This window comes from Lactuca sativa, chromosome 4, assembly GCF_002870075.4.
Source record: "Lactuca sativa cultivar Salinas chromosome 4, Lsat_Salinas_v11, whole genome shotgun sequence".
Classification (NCBI taxonomy): Eukaryota; Viridiplantae; Streptophyta; class Magnoliopsida; order Asterales; family Asteraceae; genus Lactuca; species Lactuca sativa.
Window position 1 is genome coordinate 358,334,793 of NC_056626.2, and position 25,707 is coordinate 358,360,499.

Here is a 25,707-nt window from a genome sequence, read left to right on the forward strand (position 1 = left end):
ATAAACTCCTATAAGGGAAGAAGAAAGATGAGACTAAATGAGTGTAAGGTGTTAATATAATTATGATGTTCTTTCATCTCTATTTGCATGTTTCTAGCTTGTTTGTAATATTATCTATAAAATATTATTGTTATATTTGAAAGTTCATTTTACCCTTTTCATTTTTTTTTTGTATACTTTAATCTTTCAGGTTTTTTAGAGTATTTGAGAGACCGTTTCTGCTTAGGAGTGGGGTAAAGTCAAGCGCCCTAAAACTGGAGGGTAGTTGTATTTAGAGCCACTTAAATATTGAAACTTTTTGTTGGCATTAATTCAATAATCATATGTACCTTAGAAGATATATCGTACGTATAGTTTATTTTTATAACGTTTTTTTTGTATTTTGATTAAATGTTGTATAGGTAATGTCTACAAGGTGTTGGTATTTTTTTGTTGGCAAGTTATTATGTTATCTAACACCCTAATAATCTATAATATTTGTATAAGATGGTGACAGTTATTATTTTTTATTGCAGCTTCTTTTCATAAATATGGTATGAGTTCTGGAATGTTGCCACTGAGAGGATTCCACATTGTGAGTCATTGGAATTCATTACAAAACGAGACATGATTTATATGCCTTTTTAGGTATTGATGAAAATGTTTAATTCTTGCTCATTTAGATCGATAAGTATTTTACAATATGCTCTTTTAACCTTATATTATGACATTTTTTGAAAAAAAAATTGCTTTAGTATTGAACATTGAAAGAAAGAAAAAGTTCATACATCGTACTCTTAAAAAAATGACTTTTTTGGATTATTTTTAGTTGATATGGAAAGTTACATTTTTTGTATATTAAAGATCATTTATAGGATTGTTTTCTAAAAAAAAAAAAATTCATTAATAGCATTAAAATTTGCAAAAAATTTCATTAATAGCATCGTAGTTTCAAAAAAGGACTTTTTCGTATTCTTTTTGGCTAATCTAGAAAAGTTTTATTTTTTATGCACATTAGAGCTCATTAATTGGATTTTTTTCAAAACATTTTGTTAATGGAAAGTGTATTTTCATTTTCTTTCGCATATAGACCATTTATGTAAAAAAAAAAAACATTTCAAATATGAACCATTTATGTACTTTTGTTAACAAGTGAACCATTTATGTAATATATAAATTTAAATGTTAATTAGTAGGTCATTAATATGACAACTTTATAAGGAAATTTTTTTTTAGTATTGAAATTTGCAAAAAAAAAAAGTTCATTAACGACATTATACTTTAAAAAAATATTATTTTGGATTATTTTTAGATGATATTGAAACATTTCAAATTTTCCTACATTGAAGCTCATTTGTAGGACAATGTTCTGGAAGCGAATTTCATTAATAACGTTGAACTTTGCAAAAAAAATTCATTAATAGCATCGTACTTTTAAAAAATAACTTTTTTAGAATTCTTTAACTATAGGTAGATTCCTTTAATGCCTACCTTGATGAACATATGTGGAGAAATCTTTTTGGAAAAGGATAAAATCCTGATATGACAACCCGAACAAGAAAAAGAAAAACTCAGTTTTGACTAACCCAATTTATTCAAAATCTTTATTCATTTTAGTAACTTACAAACCATTTAGATACTCTCAAAATAGCATATGAAATAACTTATGTTATATTGCTAAAATGTTATTTAACATGTTTTGTACTTTCTAATGATCATTACCAGGAAACCTTTGAAGGATTTTTTTTACCAGAAAGAATGTGATCTATATACAAAACTAGGGATGAGCATTAGAACCGCCGGAACCGGAACCGGACCGGAACCGAACCAGAATCGGAATTGGTAATAGCTCCGGTTACCGGTTCTCCATTTTTATGAAAATCGGAACCGGTTTGACATTTTTTTCATTTTTTAAAATGCACATCACTCGCTCATATGAAGTCGAAATTATTTGATTTTTTTTTCCAACATGTAATTTGGAGTTTGTAATTCATTTTTTACGGTACAAACATATGTTTTGGTTAGATATTGGATCAGACACATGCCCCGAAAGAAAGCATATCGATGTTGCGTTTTTTTATTTCAACATTATTTTTTTTTTAATATGTCCCATTTTTAAAATGTGTATAACTCATTCATATGACGTCGGAATTACTTAATTTTTTTTCCAGCATGTAATTTGATGTTTGTAGTTCATTTTACTATAAAAACACATATTTTGGTTAGATATTGAATCAGTTATAGACCCCGAAAGACAACATATCAACGTTGCGTTTTTTCTGTTTCAACATTTTTTATTTTTTTGGAATCTGTCCCCGCTTTTAAAATGCGCATAACTCACTCATATGAAGTCGGAATTACTTGATTCTTTTTTCATCATGTAATTTAGTGTTTGTACTTCAATTTAGAATGTAAAAAGTCATAATTTGGTTAAATACTGAATCATTTACAAGTTCTAGAAGATAGCATATAGTCTATAGTATTTCAACAAGTTCTACTTTGAAAAATAACCGAAAAACCGGGACTGGAACCGGAACCGGCGCTAGAACCGGCGGTCCGGTTCCCGGTTCTTATAATATACGAAAACCGGTTCCGGTTCCGAACCGGTCCGATTCCAAAGCTCATCCCTATACAAAACAGTGTTGCATATTGAAAACCTAATGTTCTTAATTTACTATAATAAGGTCTTCCTGTAATAGTTGATTGGCCCTACCTAACTATCCCATGCAAGGTAATTGATTTATGTTGTTCTAAATGTGTTAAAATGCTTCACTTAGGTGTTTCACAACACATGGTTTGCGGATTATCCACATTGATTTCATGATTGAGACGAATACATCACATCGACCATGATCAGACCAGCAACCATATTAGTGACCCCCACTGAGATTAGCAATGTAATTTGAGTAATCATCTGAAACAGGCACTGAACTTTGAATTGTAGTAGATCTAAAATCAATTTCTAAATTGTACATCAAACTTCTAACATTAAACCTTGAACATTTTCAATTAATGTTATCGAGTTGATATGCATTTGATTATTTAGGTATATCGTAAATTGTTTAGCTTCCCCTATTGAACTATGGCGTGAATGTAAAGTTTTACGTTTGACAGTAAACATGAGGCTTTAGTTTGGTTGTCTAACTAATGATTTGGATGAGACAAAACATTTGATGAGTGGATTCTTAAAATTAGTGAATGTAATTTTGGTGGCCCTAATGATGGTGAAGCTGAAGTTAAATTTCCAGAAGACGTTGTTGTTCGCTCTACAGGTGACCATATTCATTCAATTATATCAACCATTTATCCATCATTTGAAAACCATCTTAATAATCCATCATATTTTCAGGATAAAGCTATTTTCGTACCTACAAATGAAGAATTCGATGCTACCAATGACTACATTTTAGGATTGATGAAAGATGAAGGGAAACCATATATGAGTTCAAATTCTTAAAATTAGTGAAGGTAATATTGGTGGCCCTAATGATGGTGAAGCTGAAGTTGAATTTCCAGAAGATATTGTTGTTCGCTCTACAAGTGACCATATTCATTCAATTATATCCATCATTTAAAAACCATCTTAATGATCCATCATATTTTCAGGATAAAGCCATTTTGGTGCCTACAAATGAAGAATTCGATGCTACCAATGACTACATTTTAGGATTGATAAAAGATTAAGGGAAAACATATATGAGTTCAAATTCTTTATGTTAGATAGAGTTACCATATTTTTTTGAGGAATCAATCTACTCTTCAGTTGTGTTGAATGGTTTTAAGGTATCTAGAATTTCCAACCATAAAGTTACACTAAAAATAGGTATTTCAGTCATGCTACTTCGTAATATTGTTAGGATTAGAAGACACGTCATTGAAGCCTGAATCATATATGCTAGATTCTTCAATGAGACTACTTATATACCTTGCAGGAAGTTAACTCCGTCTAATAAAAGAATCCCATTCTGTTTTTAGCGGATGCAATTCCCTATAGTTGTTTATTTAGTTATGGCCATTTACAAAATTCAATGACAATAATTATCAAATGTTGAATTATACTTGCGTATGCACATTTTCACTCATTGTCAGTTATATGTTTTTTGTTTCTCACGTCACAAGTGAAAAAGGATTGAAGTTACTCATATATAACGAGGAAGGTCATCCAACTAATAAAACAAAAAGTTATGTCTACAAAGAGATCCTTCAATGATTATAGATATTTAGGTGTTCCATTGTTTTTTTATTTTTTCACACTTTTCAATGTTACCAATAATGCTAAGTCTGTTTCTGTTACTTTATTTTTTTATAGTGTCAATTTTTTTATACATTTATATGTTCTCCGCGTTTTACGCGGGTCATAATCTAGTTGGTTAACAACTGAAAAGTAACATTTGATTATCGAATCCATCGCATTAAAGAAACAAAACATTTCTTTTATGTATTTGTTGGTTGTGTCTTCCCAATCATGATCAAATTAATTGCCTATTAAACACATTTATTTGGAAAAACAAAGCATATATAAGTTTGTATGCATCTAATTTTCTTGTGTGCCTCACGCTTACGAAAAAAAAATAAAAAAAAATAATACTTGATTGAAAATAGCTTGTATTTTTCTTTTAAAAATACAATTGCTAACTTTTATGGTTTCTTATATTTTAAGAAGACATTGATTAAATAAACATTTCATTTTACCATATAAACACCCTAATTAAATTTTAAAATATTTTTATTGGTTTAAATTGTATTATTTTCAGAAAAAATTAATTATAAGTAGTTAATTATAAATTGACTTTTTACAAAATGATCAATGAGATGTGTTGTTAGCATCACCCAAGAAGGGATGTTTGTAAGAAAAACCTTGTTTTCTGGTCACCAACGCCAAAAAGGAAATTACATATGCTTTTTTGTTTGGTTGAAAATTACAAGTTGTTTAAACATCCTATATTAAAACAAATGTAATTTTATGTTAGTATGCTGGAAAACGGGCTTTGGTTCTCGAAAATAGTCTTCATTTTTTGTGTTTTGCTGAAAGACACATTTGACTTTCTAGCAAGTTTTTTTTTCTGACAAATAGTTGCAATTAAAATAGTTTCATATATCTTATAATAGTTTTGAGAAATGATTTTATGCAACTTTTTCTAAATTATATTTCCTTAAAAATAATTTTTAGAACAAAATTTTCAGTTTTATAACTTGTGCGGATTTCATATTCTGTTTTGTGTAGTTTTACAAACTATTTGTTCAGTTTTGTTGTGCATAATTTTTTCTGTCCACGATCGAGGAAAAAAATATACTAGAAATTGTTATTCTAAACACTTTAATTTGGTGTTTTTAACTGATTTTAGAAATGTCACTATCCAATGTGGCTATAATTTTTGAAGATGTTGATTCTAATGAATGATGGATTGATAATGAGTTGGATGCCCCGTAGATTGTGAAGAACTTAGTCTTTAGATGGTTGTTGAACAATTATGGATTTTGCTTGGTGTTTGAGTCCAATAAGTTTGGGTTAACTGAAAACGGTATGTCTGTAGGAAATGGTTATGTGGATGGTGGAATGCTCAAATTCCATGTAATGGCTAATAAGTTTAATATCAATGACAATAACCCTTCCACTTACTTGTTTGATTCTTGTAATGTATGACATGCTAGACTTAGACATGTTAATTTTGACACATTAAGGCAGCTAATCGAATTTGAACACATCCCTTTCATTCATATAGGCTCAAAATATAAATGAAACACTTGTGTTGAATCAAAGTTAACACGACAATCATTCAAGTCCAATGCAAGGCCAACAGAACCACTTGGATCAATTCATACATATGTGTGTGTGTGTTTGACATGAAGTTAAATCCATTAAAAGGTGGAAATAAGTACTTAAGCACTTTATTAATGACTGCACTAAACTTTGTTATGTTAATTTTCTTAAAAGTAACGATGTAGTGATAGACAAGTGTAAGGTGTATAAAAGTGAAGTTGAGAATCAACTCAATGAAAGTATTAAAGTACTAAGCAATGATTATGGAGGTGAATATGTATATCACCATTTTAATAATTTTATGCACATCATGGTATAAGATATACGATTATTGAACCTCATTCGCCGCAACAAAATGACATTGTGGAAAGGGAAAAACATATTTTAATGGAAATAATGGATGTCATGTTTTTAGGTTTTAGGTTGTCACCCTCAGTGTGGGAGAAGTTGTCTTATCAACTAATTACCTTTTAAATAAGGTACCCCAAAAGAAAACATATAAAATACCATACAAGTTATAATCGGGTATAAAACCATCTTACAAATATATTCGAATGTAGGGGTGTCTCGCAAAGGTTGTTATACCTAACCCCAAAGTTGTAAATATTGGACCCAAGATGTTTTATTGCATATTTATTGGTTATGCATAAAACAATAGTGTTTATTGTTTTCTTGTACATGACTCTAAAATACCGGATATTCATAAAACACGATGATGGAATCAACAAATTCATCATACTTTGAAAATGTGTTTCCATGTCTTGATAAAGCAAAGAGAAGTGCTCCAAAATAATCAGACACAAGGAATTTTGTCATGAATAAGAAATTAGGGAAGAAATATATCATGATGTAGTAAAAGGGTATAAGTCAAGAAATTACTTGGAGATGATTTCTACACGTATATGGTTAAAATAAAGCCTCAAACTTTCAAAAAGAAATTCACTTCGTATGAAAGACCTTAATGAAAAGAGGCAATTAAAAGTGAAATGGATTCCATCTTGCCAAATCACACATGAGAGCTTGTGTATATACCTCTAGTATGTAAACCACTAGACTATAAATGCATTTTCAAGAGGAAAATGAAAGCAAATAGATCCAAAGAATATGAGAATCGATTAGAACATAGTGTTCTATGATTTCAATAGAAATATGCACTGATTTCTTTTTTGGAAATTTAGAATCAAATGATACTTCTATACTCCAAGAAGCTATTTCCATTAAATCCAATAATATTGGTTGGAATTCATCAAAGTAATATAAAGGTTTTGATGAATATTAAGATATTCAACATGAAGTTGTAAGGACAATGAATGGAAATATGAGTATTCTAAATTTAGAATCATATGATCGTTTCTTAAAAGATCATATTGGATTAAGTTGTAAAAACTAATAATAGTTCTATCATTTGAACTATTGAGTTTGAAATATCACTGTGGTTTAGTGGATTTCCAGGTGACAAGTAAGAGTGATGACATATTCAAATATATGTTGGGATTACAAACATAAGAATGTCTTAATTAATTTCATTTGTATGCTCCTATAATTATATGTGGTTGTAACTTTTCGAAATTTGGAAGTATATCATTATTGTTGGGATTTGTATACTACAACATCCTATGGTGCACATACAACCCTAAATGCTTTGGATCTATGTTTTCTCTAATTATACACGCGATGTTGTTTCCAAAGCATTAAGCCTACAACTAACATGCAATTGACATAAACAACATAAAATACTAGTTAGGAGTTTACCTCTTTATGTAGCTTGTAGAACTTGTTGTATTTGGCCTTTAAGAACTTAGTGCCCCAAGTGTGACACCTCAAATGGTTCACAACACACCTTAGACAAATGATGACTTTTGAGAGAGTTTATACACACTAAAAATCGGTTATAGTCTGTAACGCCCGCGTTTCCAGGATAGGAATTAACGTTGATATAATAATCTAGGTTGACCTTTGTAACTCTTTTTGAAGTAATAATGATGAAATAATTGAGTATGAATTATGTGTTTATTTGCTTAATTATTATAATTTAATGAATTAAGAATAAAATAAGTGTCAAAATTAAAGTATTAGATAAGCCATATATTTTTACATAAAGTTGTAGTGGTTGAAACAAGGATTCTAGAGATATAAATAATGCCAAAATCCGAGTTATAACGAAGAAGTTATGACCTGTTGAAGTTTCGCGACAGAACCGGCACGACGCTGAATGACGTAAAATACGAAATTAAGATAGAGCGATATTTAGCCCTGGTGATCTAAACGAATGTTGTAGAGTTCGTTAAACCGAGAGCATGCATAGATAGAATGCCCAAATCTGACTTTGTATAAGGAAGTTATGATTTTTCTAAGTTTCAGCTTAGCACTATGCAGCACGAAACTCGAATTCGAGATCGAGTGATTGTTGGTCGAAACAATCTAAATGAGAATCGAAGATCTCGTTGATAGTAGTGCGTTGGTGAAAAGACAGACGAAAATGAACGTCAGATGAAGAAGTTATGAATTTATAACGGAGTTTTCGTGTCCCGACCTACTAAAAATAAATAATAAAAATAAAGTCAAAATTAGCCGACGGTGTCTAAACAAAAGTTGTAGAGCGTAGTCTCACCTACGTGTGGATATAAACAACGTCGAAAACGGAAATCGTATGCGAGAGTTATGATTTTCAGAAGTTCGAGGCACGCACCCCGAGGAGGAAACGCCCCGCGTTCGGATGAGGAACACCCCGCGTTCGGAAGCTTGGCCTCAGATTGGCCACGTCGTCGCTGACTCAGCTGGCATCGGATAAGACCCTCGCCCCCGCTCCTGTGCGCTACGTCCGAAGGAACGCCCAGCGTTCGGTGAACGCGCTGTGTACTCCGAAGGAACGTGCTGCGTTCGCAAGGCCAGCCTTCCTTATAAATAAGATGCGAGACCAGCCGTCCATGGTTGCCAAATTTCTTTCTTTCACTCCATTTTGCCTCGTTTTGCATGCTAGTTATACCCCCGAAACCCCGGTATCATCCCGAGACCCGAAGCAAGTCCCGAAGTCCCGAAGATCCCGAAAAAGTGAAGTTTCCCGAGCCGAAGCTCTGCCCGCAAGAAGTCGATTTTTGTGAAGATCTTTCAGATCTACCGAATCATACTACTCTTAAAGCCGTAGTGTTGTCCGATCATCTTCTGATCAAGTGAGTGTGTAGTCACTTTCTTCTAACACATAAATACGAAGTATTTTTGCTTTGAAATATGTGTTGTGTGTGTGTGTATATATATATATATATACATATTGTTGTTTATTTGAAGTAAGTGTTTATTCCTTTTCTTCTAACACACTGATACGAAGTATTCTATATAAAATACGTGTTATATGTTTATACATTAATTGTTTATTTGAAATACGTGTTGAATAAATGTTTTATACAAATTTTAAACTGCGTATGTATTTTTATCTACAAAAGTGTTAGCTGAAGCATGGGTAGATAGTTGACGTGTGTTAAAATGAAGAGAGGCCTCGATGTTGTAACATCCTGATTTCCCAGGTATATCATTATTTTGGAGTTTGAGGAGGAACTCGGCGAGTTGGAGCCAAGACTCGCCGAGTAGGGTCGCGGATGTTCATCCGGGTTCACGTCCGGACTCGGCGAGTCCACGCTGTTTAATGAAACCCTAATCCCCCAAGTTTGGAGCCTATTTAAGGGCACTTATAGCCTCCCATTGCGGCTACCAGTCCCTTGAGAGAACCCTAAGTGAGCCAAATCGTTGTGAGGGAGAAGAAGTCACTTTTTGATCCTTGAACCCTTGGTTTAGCAAGAAGAAGGTGACAAGAGCAAAGAGGAGGTGCGATTCAAGCAGTTCTAGAGTTCAGAAACATCATTTTGAGGTAATGGTTCGAACCTCCTTTAGTTTTGGTGTTGATCATTAGATTTAGGGTTTTCTAACCCCATTGGAGAGTGATTTTGTGGAGCAAATGGTCCCTCTTCGAGTTTGTGCCTTAGATCTGGACTCAAAGAGGTCCAGAGACCTTGACCCTTGGAGCTTTATGGACCAGTTTGGGGTTATTGGCCTTAGGTTGCCATTTTTGGGACTAAATCTCCTTTTGATGCCTTATTGTGGTTATACAAGCATCAAGTTTCGAACTTTACGTGACATTCATGCTTGGGGAGGCCAGATCTATGGTTTGGGGAAACGGATCTGACCTCAGGAGGTCAGTAGAGTTTGTGCATGGCATGAACTCACCGAGTTGTTCTTGAGACTCGGCGAGTAGGGTTAGGGTTTCACGTAAATTGCTCAGTGAATAGACTTGCCGAGTTGGGGAATGACTCAGTGAGTCAGGAGGGGGTTAGAGGACTGGAGTTCAAGGCGGTACTCGCCGAGTTGTTCTTGAGACTCGGCAAGTTGAGTCGGGGTGGCCCCACGATTCCTGTCTGGTATGACTCGTCGAGCATAGGGAGGGACTTGACGTACCAAGCGGGACAAAGAGTTAGTGGTCATGTGTGTACTTGCCGAGTCACCGAAGTGCACTCGGCGAGTTGGGTCAAAGTTTGACCGTCGAATTTTGTTGACTTTTAGGGTTTGGTCAGCAATGTGTCCTTTGGACCAAGAAGGGGGTAAAACGGTCTTTTACCCTTAAGAGGGTGCCAAGAGAGGATTGAGTCTAGTCTCGAGAGTTATGTTCAAGAGAGCTTTTTCCTTATGTGATAGATGGTGGCGAGTTCGAGATGCAAGCGTGAGGATATCTGCTTCTTGCTTACCAGGTGAGTCTTCTCACTATACTTTACCTTGAGTAGGTACCCAGAGTTATGTGAAAGAGTATTTGTATGCTATGTATGTTATGTACTGCATTATTTCTATGTGATTTATGTTGTGCATGTTTACAAAGTTAGAACCGGAAGGTTCCCAGAGTTAGAACCAGAGGGTTCACAGAGTTAGAACCGGAAGGTTCACAGAGTAGGGTCCACGGACCCACAGAGTTATAGCCTCGAGTGGCTAATATGTGTTATGTGTGGTATTTTGGGGAACTCACTAAGCTTCGTGCTTATAGTGTTTTGTGTTATGTGTTTCAGGTTTCTCTCAGGATCACGGGACGGCACCGGCTCGATTGTACACACCAGAGAAAGAGTCATGTTTTGGAGGATCCTGGTTTATTATGCAAGTGAAAATGGAGTTATGTTTTGTAATTCAGTTATGAATGAGATTTTAAGAAAAGTGTTTTTTTTAATTAAACGATTATTTTTAAATGAAAAATTGTTTTGAAATTTACGGTGTTACAAGTTGGTATCAGAGCCTTGGTTTGAGGGATTCGGATGCGCCTTCGGGTAAATCTGGACTCAAACTGAGGAAGTAAGAAAAGTTTTCAAAGAAATAATTTTCTAAAGTGAATAAGAGTTCAAAGAGAAAGTGAGAAAGAGCAGTGTGTACAATCAGCCAGAGCCCGAACGGTGATTTCCCAAAATACCCTTACTTTTGTGTTATGAGATATTTATGGTGCACTTTATGAGATATTATTGCATGCTAGAGACATGCTAGGTATTCCATATCTTAGACTAGAGTGGCCTGATTTGTGATGCCTTAGCCTAGGAATTGTTGTTATATGCGATGTGTTTTTGAGTATGTGAGAGTGAGAATATTTAGTTGGAATCCTTTAGGGGATTTGAGTAGAGGAGTAATCTAGGGGAGATACCTAGATAAGTACCGTGGTAATTACCGAAAGAATAGTTAGAACCCGCAAGGGGAAGAGATGCAGAGTTCGGTGGTACTTTCGAGGATGAGCAGAGCAAGCGGAGTTATCACCCAGAGTGAGTCATATATATTCTTCGATGCTCGAATGCTGCTTGCTTCGTGCTTTGTGGAACTCTCGATGATGGGAGTCAGCTACCAAGTGAATATGACGATATTCAGGAGGTAGATGGCTGGCATCATTAGGAGTTCTTCAGCAGCTGATGGCAGAGAAGTGTGGGAATCTAGGAAGAGCCTAGGGAGTAACCTTAGCCAGATGAGTGCGTTGGTAGAGTAGAGAATTTCGCTGGAGAGTGAGCGCGTGCGACGGAATTAGTGAACGAGAAGGTCGAGTAGCTACTTAGGAGCTCCGGGATAGTCCGTGTGGAAAGTATGGGTAGATGTGGCAGGTAGTATGGGCCTGTACTACTGAAAGCAGAGGACCCATACTTGATACAGGGAGTATTCTGAAGGTTCTAAGGAGCGGAATGAGGAGTGATGTTATGGTTTGAGTACCATACATCGGAGCAGATTGAGGAATGATGTTATGGTTCAAGTACCATACATTGGAGCGGATTGAGGAGTGATGATATGGTTCGAGTACCATACATCGGAGCAGATTGAGGAGTGATGTTATGGTTCGAGTACCATACATTGGAGCGGATTGAGGAGTGATGATATGGTTCGAGTACCATACATTGGAGCAGATTGAGGAGTGATGTTATGGTTCGAGTACCATACATCGAAGCAGATTGAGGAGTGATGTTATGGTTCAAGTACCATACATCGGAGCGGATTGAGGAGTGATGTTATGGTTCGAGTACCATACATAGGAGCGGATCGAGGAGTGAAGTTATGGTTCGAGTACCACACATCGGAGCGGATGAAGGAATGATGTTATGGTTCGAGTACCATACATCGGAGCAGATGGAGGAGTGATGCTATGGTTCGAGTACCATACACCGGAGCAGATTGAGAAGAGATGTCATGGGATGAGTACCATGGTTCGTAGTGAATGATGTTTGTGGTTCTCCGGTTATCCGGTCATGATTGATGAGGTAGAGATTGGACGCTATGGGTTTTAGGCCAGTGGGCCATGATTGAGTTCGAAGAGGCGTCCCTTGAGAGGGAGGTCAAGAGCCTTTCAGAGTATTTTGGTAAGGAGTCGGAGGGAGGGGAGAATTTCGGTCTGAGTTGAGCAATCAGTCGATAGAGGAGATGACACCTTCTATGACCTGGGTGGTGCTATTTATGTTCGTGTGCGAAACACAAGAGGCATGATGTTTAAGATTGGGGTTTGGGGGTAAACCCCGCAGGTTGTCATTGATGATGATTTTCCATCAGAGTATCAGGTAGCATGTGTGCCGCGAGGCAGTGATTTACCATGAGCAGATAGTCAGTTGGGACTGAGATAGTCGAGGACCACGTTACACCTATTTGAGTATAGCAGGGCGTATTATAGAGGTATCAATGGGGAGTCCAGTCGAGTTAATCAGTGCAGCGGTTTTTTCTATCTATGTTGGGTATTGAATATGGGAGTGAGTCCCTGTTCTTGGGATGATCCATGTGTTGGAACGTCGGTTGATGAGTCGAGGTGGGGGAGTATGATGATTTCGTGGTCCAGTCTATGAGTCAGTGATGTTATTGGACAGTTGAGTTGGTTGGTATTGGATTGGTACGAGACTTGGAACGACTAGAGGCAGTCGTGACGAGAAGTTCTTGAGGATTTCATCTGAGGTTCAGAGTATATGAGATCGATTGATTTCCTTAAAAGGGATTATCGGGTGTTGCTGAGCACTTTCCAGGGGCAGGTGCATTATTGCTGGTGAAAATAGTTTGTGAGATTGTTGGTGTGTCAGATAGTGATGGTTCAAACCCTAAGTGGGGGAGAACCGGGTGGTTTATTGAGAGAACCAGAGATTTGTGCAAGAGCGGTTAGGGGTAGGATATAGAAACCTGCAGCTTGAATTCATGAGATTAGGGTCATTGGTGATCAAGGCAAGGTGCAGGGCGAGATAATGCATGGGGTATATGTCTGAGAGAAGGATGGGTGTCTCCATGGCGGGTGGTCAATGGTCAGGAATCTGGCGGTGGTCAGAGTCGTTTCAAGTGGAAGACTCGTAATGATGGTATGGGCAGTTGAGAACTTCTGGGTTGAAATATGGGTAGAAGATTGTTGAGTAGCCAACTCCCGGGCTGGGATGTGTATTCTTGCTTGGATTTTGAGCAGTAGTGGAAAGGGTCTCGGAGGATCATCAGTGTGTTCTGAAGAGTTAGCGCCTTCCTTGTATTCCAACTGAGTGTTTGGATGCACTGAAGTTGCGCATTGAGTGAAATAGGAAATTATTATGGGATTCAGAGGAAATGTATTGTTGTATGTGTATGGTGTTGAGAGTAAGGGAATCAGTGGTAGAGGCAGGACATTGTGATGCTCTGTTAGGGTGTTCCGTGGTTTCCGCGTATAGCGTCCCGATTTCGGAGATATTTAGAGTCTTGGGTTTAAGACGACTAGTGATGTATCATGTATCTACGGTTCCAGTGGGAGCCCTTCATGTATTGTCATCAAGAGGGGTTATTTAAGGAAGTGGATCTCCGCAGAGGTAGGTTCTGTGATATGGCGGTTGCCGCCAGAGTCTGTAATGCATATCGGGGTAAGTGTGTGTAACTATCTATGATAGTCTTCGGTGCATGAGTTAGTGAACATAGTGTGGCGTTGTAATGAGAATGAGAGGGTGAAGCTACGGGGAGCCGTAGTATTCACCAGTCAGAGGGTGTTGTGATGCTACGGGGAGCCGTAGTACTCACAAGTCAGAGAGAGAGAGAGAGAGAGAGAGAGAGAGTTGTAATGCTACGGGGAGTCGTAGTATTCACTAGTCAGAATGTGTTGTGATGCTACGGGGAGCCGTAGTACTCACAAGTCAGAGAGAGAGAGAGAGAGTCGTGATGCTACGGGGAGTCGTAGTATTCACCAGTCAGAGGGTGTTGTGATGCTACGGGGAGCCGTAGTACTCACAAGTCAGAGAGAGAGAGAGAGAGAGAGAGAGAGAGAGTCGTGATGCTACGGGGACTCGTAGTATTCGCCAGTCAGAGGGTGTTGTAATGCTACGGGGAGCCGTAGTACTTACAAGTCAGAGGGAGGGAGTCGTGGTACTACGGGGAGCCGTAGTACTCACTAGTTAGTTGGCGTTGTGATACTACGGGGAGCCGTAGTACTCACTAGTCAGAGGCTGTCGTAATGTTGCGGGAAGCCATAGTACCCTCTAGACGACAAGAGAGTGTGATGATGGAGTGTGCTCCGACAAGTGCATAATGCAGAAGAGTTTTAGGCTTGAGTAGCCCTAGTGTGGAGTTTTTGGAGCCTAGTGGTTAAACCGGGGCGAGACTGGGGTCTCCGTCTCTGTCGGGAGGATCAGCGAGGCGCGCGGGAGAATATGCGCAGCAGAAGCCAGAGGTTAGAGCTGAGTCGATCTTCGATTGGATTGTATTTTTTTATGAGGAAAAGGGAATTTCGTGACTTGGGTGTCACTGGGCCGTGATAGTGGTCACGGGGAGGAAGTTAGTGAGATATTTTAGATCATGTTATGTGTGACCTTTGGGGGTTCAGCTGTGGGGCCAAAAGCTGACCTGGTGCTCGGTATCGAAGATGAATATGAGAAATGAGCTAGAGTTTACCATGGTGATGTCTGTGGACACTTCAGAGCGAGCGAATGATTCAGACGCTCGAGGATAGGCTTCGGGCATGTGTATTAGATTTCGGGGGGAAATTATGGCCCGTATTTGCCCTTGGCAGAGTTTTCCTACAACAACAGCCATCATTAGTGCATCAGTATGCCACCCTTTAAGTTGTTGTAGGGAAGGGGGTATCAGACCCCATTTGCTGGGGAGAGGTAGGGCAACGTGTAATGGGAAGTAAAGAGATCGTGCTTCAGACGTCAGAGCAGATACAGCAGGTCAGGCAGAGGTTGTTGACCGCTCAGAGTCGCTAGAAGAGTTATGCGGACAGGCGTCGGTCCGAGCTCAAATTTTTGGTCGGTAACTTTGTACTCCTGAAGGTCTCTCCTTGGAAAGGAGTGACCCGATTCAGGAAGAGGGGCAAGTTGGGGCCCCGATATATCGGTCCTTTTCGGGTGATCGCGAGGGTAGGCAGGGTAGCCTACCGGTTGGAGCTACCTGCAGAGCTAGGTCAGATCCATGACACTTTCCATGTGTCGCAGCTGCGAAAGTGTATAGTCGATGAGTTGGCAGTAGTGCCATTAGAGGATATTCAGGTAGATGTGGGCCTGAACTACGTTGAGATACCAGTGGCTATTCGGGATCGAAAGATCGAGGTTCTGAGGAACAAGGAGGTGCCTCTGGTGCAGGTCCAGTGGCAACACCGGAAGGGGTCAGAGCTTACTTGGGAGCCGGAGCGCGAGATGCGTGAGCAGCATCCGGAGTTGTTTCCAGAGTGAGACTTCGAGGGCGAAGTCTGATTCTAGTGGGGGACAATTGTAACATCCTGATTTCCCACGTATATCATTATTTTGGAGTTTGAGGAGGAACTCGGCGAGTTGGAGCCAAGACTCGCCGAGTAGGGTCGCGGATGTTCATCCGGGTTCACGTCCTGACTCGGTGAGTCCATTAGTGAACTCGGCGAGTCCATGCTGTTTAATGAAACCCTAATCCCCCGGATTTGGAGCCTATTTAAGGGTACTTATAGCCTCCCATTGCGGCTACCAGTCCCTTGAGAGAACCCTAAGTGAGCCAAATCGTTGTGAGGGAGAAGAAGTCACTTTTTGATCCTTGAACCCTTGGTTTAGCAAGAAGAAGGTGACAAGAGCAAAGAGGAGGTGTGATTCAAGCAGATCCAGAGTTCAAAGACATCATTTTGAGGTAATGGTTCAAACCTCCTTCAGTTTTGGTGTTGATCATTAGATTTAGGGTTTTCTAACCCCTTTGAAGAGTGATTATGTGGAGCAAATGGTCCCTCTTCGAGTTTGTGCCTTGGATCTAGACTCAAAGAGGTCCAGAGACCTTGACCCTTGGAGCTTTATGGACCAGTTTGGGGTTATTGGCCTTAGGTTGCCATTTTTGGGACTAAATCTCCTTTTGATGCCTTGTTGTGGTTATACAAGCATCAAGTTTCGAACTTTACGTGACATTCATGCTTAGGGAGGCCAGATCTATGGTTTGGGGAAACAGATCTGACCTCAGGAGGTCAGTAGATTTTGTGCATGGCATGAACTCGCCGAGTTGTTCTTGAGACTCGGCGAGTAGGGTTAGGGTTTCACATAAATTTCTCAGTGAATAGACTTGCCGAGTTGGGGGATGACTCAGTGAGTCAGGAGGGGGTTAGATGACTGGAGTTCAAGGCGGTACTCGCCGAGTTGTTCTTGAGACTCGGCGAGTTGAGTCAGGGAGGCCCCGTGATTCCTGTCTGGTATGCTCGTCGAGCATAGGGAGGGACTCGACGTACCAAGCGGGACAAAGAGTTAGTGGTCATGTGTGTACTTGTCGAGTCACCGGAGTGCACTCGGCGAGTTGGGTCAAAGTTCGACCGTTGAATTTTGTTGACTTTTAGGGTTTGTTCAGCAATGTGGCCTTTGGACCAAGAAGGGGGTAAAACGGTCTTTTACCCTTAAGAGGGTGCCAAGAGAGGATTGAGTCTAGTCTCGAGAGTTATGTTCAAGAGAGCTTTTGCCTTATGTGATAGATGGTGGCGAGTTCGAGATGCAAGCGTGAGGATATCTGCTTCTTGCTTGCCAGGTGAGTATTCTCACTATACTTTACCTTGAGTAGGTAACCAGAGTTATGTGACAGAGTATTTGTATGCTATGTATGTTATGTACTGCATTATTTCTATGTGATTTATGCTGTGCATGTTTACAGAGTTAGAACCGGAAGGTTCCCAGAGTTAGAACCGGAGGGTTCACAGAGTTAGAACCGGAAGGTTCATAGAGTAGGGTCCACGGACCCACAGAGTTATAGCCTCGAGTGGCTAATATGTGTTATGTGTGGTATTTTGGGGAACTCACTAAGCTTCGTGCTTATAGTGTTTTGTGTTATGTGTTTTAGGTTTCTCTCAGGATCACGGGATGACACCGGCTCGATTGTACACACCAGAGAAAGAGTCATGTTTTGGAGGATCCTGGTTTATTATGCAAGTGAAAATGGAGTTATGTTTTGTAATTCAGTTATGAATGAGATTTTAAGAAAAGTGTTTTTTTGAATTAAACGATTATTTTTAAATGAAAAATTGTTTTGAAATTTACGGTGTTACAGATGTTGTTTTTGATTCAGTTATCTAGCGGAGTTTAGATGACAGCCACAAACTTTTATAAACAGTCCTGTGAAATGCTATCAGGCTCGCCAACTGTAGGTGTTAATGAACTTGGGTGTTCATTCGCTCTGGGAAACCCCCGAAGCATGTGTTGTTGCCCCGATGAATTATTCTTAGACTAGGTCCCTTGTGTTAATTGTTTTAGGGACGTAAAGTGAGAATAACGGGAATGAGTAATTGGGTTATTGTTGGTTGATGAAAATTAATTTAATTATTTATTGTGGGTTGAAAACCCTATATGCTCACCAGGCTCCTAAGCCTGACCCACTCAGTTTTCTTTGTATTATAGGTAGTGGCACCAGAGCATAAGTTGGATGATTGTCATTTATTTTGGATTATAGACCTGTTGTTGTAAATAACTGTTGTAAGGTATGTATTGTAATGTTTATGCTTTTGGTCTGTTTATCAGAACATGACATCCCGAGTTTTGTAATATAATGAAAAGTACATTTCTTTAAGAAACGCTTTGGTAAATCTTATTTTTATCATATTTCGTTTTGGGAACAAATTCCACAACTCTTTTAATCAAAGGATTACTCTGAAATTATTTTAAAAGCATAAATTAAAACCGGTCTTTTCTGGCCGTGATTTTGGGGATGTCACATAGTCTTCCAAAGATCATTAGGTGCCGATTTTAGTAGCCTAGGGTCTTCTTATATAGTGTGGCTACATCCATGTAAACCCTAATGTGAATGACTTTTCATCTTACTTAGGATCCATGGGTTAAAACCTCTATGGACTATCCATGAACTACCATATTGGTTTACCCATCCTAAATAACCATAAGCCCACACCATAAGAATGATTGATTTACCAAATCAATCCCCGTATATTTAATTAGTCTCTTTTGATCACTAAACTAATTCCAAATTAATTCTTGATCAATACTAATTAAATAATATGATTTCATATTAATATATTAGAACTTATAATATATTAATAAATCATAAATAACCTCTTATCAAAAGTCCATCCTATCAAATTGTCGTGGTGATATGCAACCCAAATGGACCATGCTACTCTCGGGCCAATTACATACCAATTATAGTTATGAGCTTAGACACCTAATCCAACAATTACGATATGAAACTAAAACTTATAAATACAGATTTAGAAGTATAAATCTATATAGAATTGCTAAGAAGTTGTCTTACACAAGGAAAAGCAACAAAATGTGTAAGTAGTAAAGTCATTATATGACTTAAAGCAAGCTTTGGAGCAATGGGTATCAAGAGTTTGAATATGTCATTCAACATCAATGGATGTGATGAAATAGATCCTTTAGAGTGTTATTCTAGTTTATGACATTGTAGGAGCCTTAAGAATCTTACATGTAGATTGTTAAAGCAAGAAATTGCATGGAAAAATATGATAAGGAAACTCTTGTATGAAATATTCATAATTACATCTGGCCAATGTTTTTATGAAATCACAAATATATGTAGTGCATATGCTTATCGTATTATGTTGACATAGTTATGCATATTGATCAATAGTGGTAACTATGGTGTAGGAGTAACCATATTGATAATTGTCAACATTTGTTGGAAAATATAGGAGAACAAATTTGCAATTTTATCCAAGGATGAACAATGAAACTAAAGGGCTTTGTAAATTCTTGGGAGATGTCTCATGATGAGCTAATAACTTCTAGATATGTACATGATGATGTACATAATGGTGAGTCTAGATATATTTGTCAAAGATATAACACCATTCAACAACGACTCTTAAGATGACTACATAAAGTCAAAATAAAATTGCGGATCCGCTACCGAAATGCTGGGAATGAGAGGTCGTTATGAGGAATGAGACTAAAACCCATAGATCAATAAGTTATTGTCAAGGAAAACCCAACCTAGTTGACTGGACATCCCAAGATGTAGGTTCAATGGGACAACCTACTTGCATATAACATTTGTGAATCACTATAGGGGTCAACCCCAACCCATTCCTAAAACAAACAGTGATGCAGGTTAAACTTATTGTCGTGGATGACAAATTGGAAATAATTACAAATTAGATTTTAATGATTATTATAGAATCACCTATGTGAGAGAGAAGTGGGGTCGCTTCAAAAGGAATTGAATGGGCACATTCCTAAGAACTCTTATAGAACCAGGCAAGTGTCCATGATCATAACGGACACATCAATGAGAACCTAACTAGGTCAGGGAGAATCATGTGAGACACATATTGATTATTTACACAAACAACAGAACAGTTCAAGGACATCGAATTTACTAGTCAGCTAGTAAAATAAATATTTATCTTAAGGGAATGTTCAGAGGATAACACCTACCTATCCTATGTATGATTCAATTGCTAGATTTTATCTAAGTAGCATGAAAATGTTTGATCAAGTTCAATTGATGTGGGGTATTGTTGGAAAAATAATTGGTAAATTGAAACTAATCACCAAAGTTGAGAGGTTAAGAAGTATAATCGAAAATTGATGTTCAATTGTCGGTTACAACTCGTAATTAAGAACGATATGAAGGACAATGTGTTAAACACATGCTTTAGGTTTTTTTTTGTACATTACCGTAATATTATTCCTACACATATGCTATTTCAGCTAGTCAATAGTCTCACAGACTCGACTATCAACATCAACTAAGTTTGATTTCTCCCACATGGACTTCAACTTAGTTTAATTTTTAAATGGTAATCTTTCATGGTTCTGAATTATGGTTTTAAATTTTAATGCTTAAGTTCGATTTGTTTTAGTTTTAATTGGAATGGACAAATATAGTGAATGCATTTTTTCAAGCTTTATATTGAAATTATGCAACTATACCATAACTATCCCTAACTATGTAATTATGTTGTCACAATCCCCTAAAGCTTGATATTGAAACCCAGTTTCAGAAAACTGAATTCGTACTTGGAATTAACAAATGTATTTATGTACAGTGTTTCTGTTTTCTAGAATGCAATTTTTCAAAACATTTTGTAATGAACTTATGTACAATATTTATGGTTTTATGTCTCTGGAAACCGAGTTGACCCACTACACTGCATCCACAAAAAATCTGAATTTTAAAAATAAAAAACAAATGTTTAAAATTATTTTGCTCCTTACTTAATAATGTAAAACTCATAACCATATGCAATATAATAAATTTACGAAATTTAGGACAACAATATAAAATTTTTTAATGGATCAATCCAGACCAACATCTTTAGTTTGGTTATCATTTAATATTCAATATAACATATGTAATAAAAAAAAATCATCAAATTTTACAATTTTATTCACACATTTCACAATATGATTTTTTTTTTGAAAAAAAAAAACTAAATTATTAAAAAAAAAGTATATAGTAAATCACTAAATTGTTCCATAACATGATAGAAGTATCTTATACTTTTCTATACTTCACTACTCTATATAAACTTTGCCATTTATAATCTCAACTCCTTTAACCCTATTAGTTTAACCAATAAACAGAATACATTTCTGCTTAAAATGTTATCCAGATGTATACACAAGTCTCAATGCACATTAAACCCATTTGTTTATTTTGTCATAAAAGGTCTGAATTTCACAGAGCATATTGGTTTGTGAATTTGTAGTCTAATTAAGTTCTTAATGTGAGCTGTGTGCCCCTGTGTCCTTCATTATTTTACTTATTAACTCCCCCTCACATGGCCTCCCCTCTTCTTGTCATAAATCTCACTTAATATTCTCTCTCTCTCTCTCTCTCTCTCTCTCTCTCTAGAAACAAAGAACAAGCATGCTGGATTGCTACAGTAAATCGCCATAATCGCCATGGTCAAACTCCATTTATGCCTTTCGATTCTTGTGTTGTTTCTAGTTAATCGATCATTTGGGTTAACTACAGATGGGGTTTTGTTGCTTTCTTTCAAATACTCTGTTTTGAATGATCCTTTAGGGGTTTTAGACACCTGGAATTACTCCGATGAGTCGCCATGTTCATGGAAAGGTGTCCGCTGTGGGAATGTCGGCGATTCCTCCGCTGACCACCGTGTCACCGGGTTGTCGCTTCCTAATTCGAAACTTACTGCTTCAATTCCCGCCAATCTCGGATTGATTCAGTACTTGAGAAACCTTGATTTGTCGAATAATTCGATCAATGGGTCTATTCCTTTGTCGTTGTATAATGCTTCGGAGCTTACGTTTCTTGATTTTTCGAATAATTTGATCTCCGGTGAGCTTCGGGAGTTTGTTAGAGGGTGGATGGGGTTGCAGTTTCTGAACGGTTCGGGGAATTCGTTGACGGGGGAGTTGCCGGAGAGTCTCGGTGGTCTTCGGAACTTGACGGTGGTTTCATTGAAGAATAATTATCTTCATGGGAAGATTCCGAATGGGTTTGATTCGTTGAAATTTCTAGATCTGTCTGCGAATTTCATCAATGGGTCATTACCTAAAGATTTTGGGAGTGGTGATCTTGTTTACTTTAACGTTTCTCACAACAATATCTCCGGAGAGATTCCACCGGAATTCGCGAACAAAATTCCGACGAATGCAACCGTTGATTTGTCGTTCAACAATCTTACTGGATCAATTCCGGAATCCAGTGTTTTCTTCAATCAAAACGAAAGATCCTTCGCCGGAAATTCACAGCTTTGTGGGAAGCCATTAGACAATTTATGTTTAATCCCTTCCTCCGCTTCCACACTACCCAACATCTCCTCACCAACATCACCTCCGGCGATAGCCGCCATACCCAAAACCGCAGACTCATCTCGTTCAAGCAATTCATCAAACAACTCAAATGCATCTTCAAGAACCGGTTTCAAAACCAGCACAATCGTCGGAATCGTTGTCGGAGACATCGCCGGGATAGCTATATTAGCCGCGATTTTCATCTACATATTGAAAAAACGCAAAAGGGTAGCATCAGAGAGCAATAAAAAGCACGGCAACGTCGGCAACAAAGAATACGACTGGGCGTCGTCGTCGGAAGATCAAGAACACAAATGGTTACGTTCATGGCCATGCTTAACGAAGACAAGAGTCACAGAAGACGAAGAATCATCAAACGAAAGTTCAACCTCCGAAAGCGAGGACAACGAAGTGTCACCGGCGACAGCCCAGAAAAGCAAACACGACAATTCAGTTAGGAAAGAAGTCGAGACTAAAGGCGAGCTAGTGACGGTTGACGGCGGCGATAAGGAGTTAGAGCTTGAGACACTGTTGAAGGCGTCGGCGTATATACTCGGCGCCTCCGGGTCGAGTATTATATACAAGGCGGTGCTGGAGGACGGGACGGCGTTGGCCGTTCGCCGGATCGGCGAAAGCGGTTTGGAGCGGTTCAGGGATTTCGAAAACCAGGTCCGGGTCATTGCCAAATTGGTTCACCCGAATTTGGTTCGGATCCGTGGGTTTTATTGGGGTTCGGATGAAAAGCTTGTGATCTACGACTACGTTCCTCATGGTAGCTTAGCAAATGCACGTTATCGTAAGTCTTCTAATTTTTTTTAATCTTTTGTAGTTTATAAATTTTTTAATTAAAATTCTATAAAAAAAATAATAATAAAAGTTAGACTTTAGGGCTTAAGAGACTGGGTCTAATTCTTTAGTCAGAGCTGACTGATTTATACACTTTGATATACTTTGATATGCGTTTGATATGTTCTGGATTTGTTATTCAATCAAATTGATTTAATTAACAATTATCAAATGTTTAATTATATAAAAATATAATATTAAAAATAATATTTTGAACATTTTTTATGTAAACTATAATGTATTTTATGTGGATAAGCATGAAATGTTATTTGTATAAAAGATATAACATTTTAATCACTTTTTCAAAATATAAAACATAGTATAAGAATAAGTTTAGATTGTAAAGAAAAAAATTAGGTACTATAGAAATTGGTAACAATTTATGCAATTAATCCATGTTATAAAATTGTTATATTTTTTTGCCAAAAGTTTATTAGTGGAATTCTTAAGAATGAGGTTGGTATTTCTAAATATCTTTTTAATTAACATTTTATAAAGTTCATGTAACTATAAAAAAAAATAGTATTACTTGTTATTTTTCTTTTTGGTGCAAGTGTAGGAATATATAAAATTAGTCTTATGACGTGCATGTTAGCATCCAAGAACATGCACATTAGCATATAGCCATATATGCTTTTGGCAAAAGGGGAAAAGTAGACAGTTGGATCCGAGGTTAGATTTTGTTAAGATATTGATTAAAGAGTGTATTATATGCTAAAAGTAATGTCTTTTATGCTTTCTATTATTTGACATTACTTTTGACAAATTTCACAAAAATATGGGATAATATTCACTTAAAATAAAATAATATTATATGATGTTTATTAGGTTATCTAACTTAATGATACTTGATCGTTTGTGGACTATATTGTAGTGTACATAATAATAATAATAATAATAATAATAATAGTAATAATAATAATAATAATAATAATAATATTTTGAAATAATTTGTTTTCGATAGCTACTATGCCTAACCACAATTTCTACTAGCATTTAATAAAAACTAATGCATTTTTTAGAATGATGAGATCAACATGTACATGCAAATGTACATGCGTAGGCTAGCAATTAGATATTGTGGTTGACTAAGGTGAGCTGACGGTGGATGGTGGAGTAGTTGTAACAGACGCCTTTGTTATATAAATGCACCGAGTGGTACACAACAAGTCAACTGTCACGTAGCGCTTAACTCTTACCCCATGGCGTATTGTAGCAATTGACGTGTCCAAAAGATCTTTATATAGAGTATCAAAATTGCACTTCAAAGTGGTCACTATATTGAAAATGACACATCTCCCCCTTGTCTTTTATCTATTTAAATGTAAACCTTTTCATAATTACCACTTCACCATTATGCAGGAAAAGTTGGATCTTCACCTTGTCCTTTACCTTGGGATGTGAGGCTCAAGATAGCGAAAGGCACAGCTCGTGGGCTAATGTATATCCATGACAAAAAACAAGTACACGGGAATCTCAAACCGAGTAACATTTTGTTAGGCTCGGATATGGAGCCTAAAATTGGAGATTTTGGGCTTGAAAGGCTAGTGGTAGGCGAAAACAGTTGCAAGGTTGGAAGCTCATCTCGGAATTTTGGTAGCAAACGGTCTACCGCATCCCGAGACAGCTTCCAGGATGTAACTGTTGGGTCAAACCCTAGCCCAAGCCCTAGTGCAATAGGGTGCATATCACCCTATTATGCCCCTGAATCACTAAGAAGTCTGAAACCTACTACTAAGTGGGACGTGTTCTCATATGGTGTGGTGTTGCTAGAACTACTGACGGGTAAGGTCATTGCTTCTGACGAATTTGGGCCCGCTAGTATGACGTGGAGTTCCACATTAACCGATGAAGAGAAAATTAAGGTGTTAAGAATGGTTGATGTGGCTATTCGTGGTGACATGGAAGGGAAAGAGGAGTCTTTGTTGGCAATCTTGAGATTAGGTTATAACTGTATATCTCCAATACCACAGAAAAGACCGCACATGAAAGACGTCCTTCATGCACTTGACAAGTTTCCTTCGGTTTCTTCGTATTATTTCGGTCATATATAAATTATTAGGGAGAAATAAAAAAAATGTAATTTTCTAGAGAGAGATGTGTATTTATGATGAAAGTGAAAGGTAGGTGTTTGTACGTTTATTTAAAGATAGTGTTGATTGCAAATTTGCAATGTGTTTAGAAGTAGGATTTCTTGTCTCTCATTTGTTATTAATTTAACACCAAGTTTCACCAATTTTCTCATTTGGGTCCCACTAAATTTTTTAATGTGAAAAGACAAGTACAATTAGTTTTGTAAGAAAAAACTCAAAAAAAATTATTTTAAAAAAATTGATATTGTCTTCCATTTAGATTCATGTTCAAACATTGTTATAAAATTAACAACATGGATGTTTCTTTTAACTTTTTTTTATTTGGAATGATTTTTTAAAATTTATTTTGTTGCACATTTCATCCTTACCAAAATATAAA

The 25,707-nt window shown here is 37.3% G+C and overlaps 1 protein-coding gene across 1 annotated transcript; it reads left to right on the forward strand.

Moving 5' to 3' along the window:
• Positions 1 to 21,234: 21,234 nt before the first annotated feature.
• On the forward strand, positions 21,235 to 25,471 carry LOC111913027 (probable LRR receptor-like serine/threonine-protein kinase At4g37250). Its single transcript, XM_023908747.3, has 2 exons — positions 21,235 to 23,185; positions 24,598 to 25,471. The coding sequence occupies exons 1-2, from the start codon at positions 21,532 to 21,534 to the stop codon at positions 25,287 to 25,289; spliced, it is 2,346 nt and encodes a 781-aa protein (XP_023764515.1). The 5' UTR covers positions 21,235 to 21,531; the 3' UTR covers positions 25,290 to 25,471.
• The last annotated feature ends 236 nt before the right edge of the window (positions 25,472 to 25,707 follow it).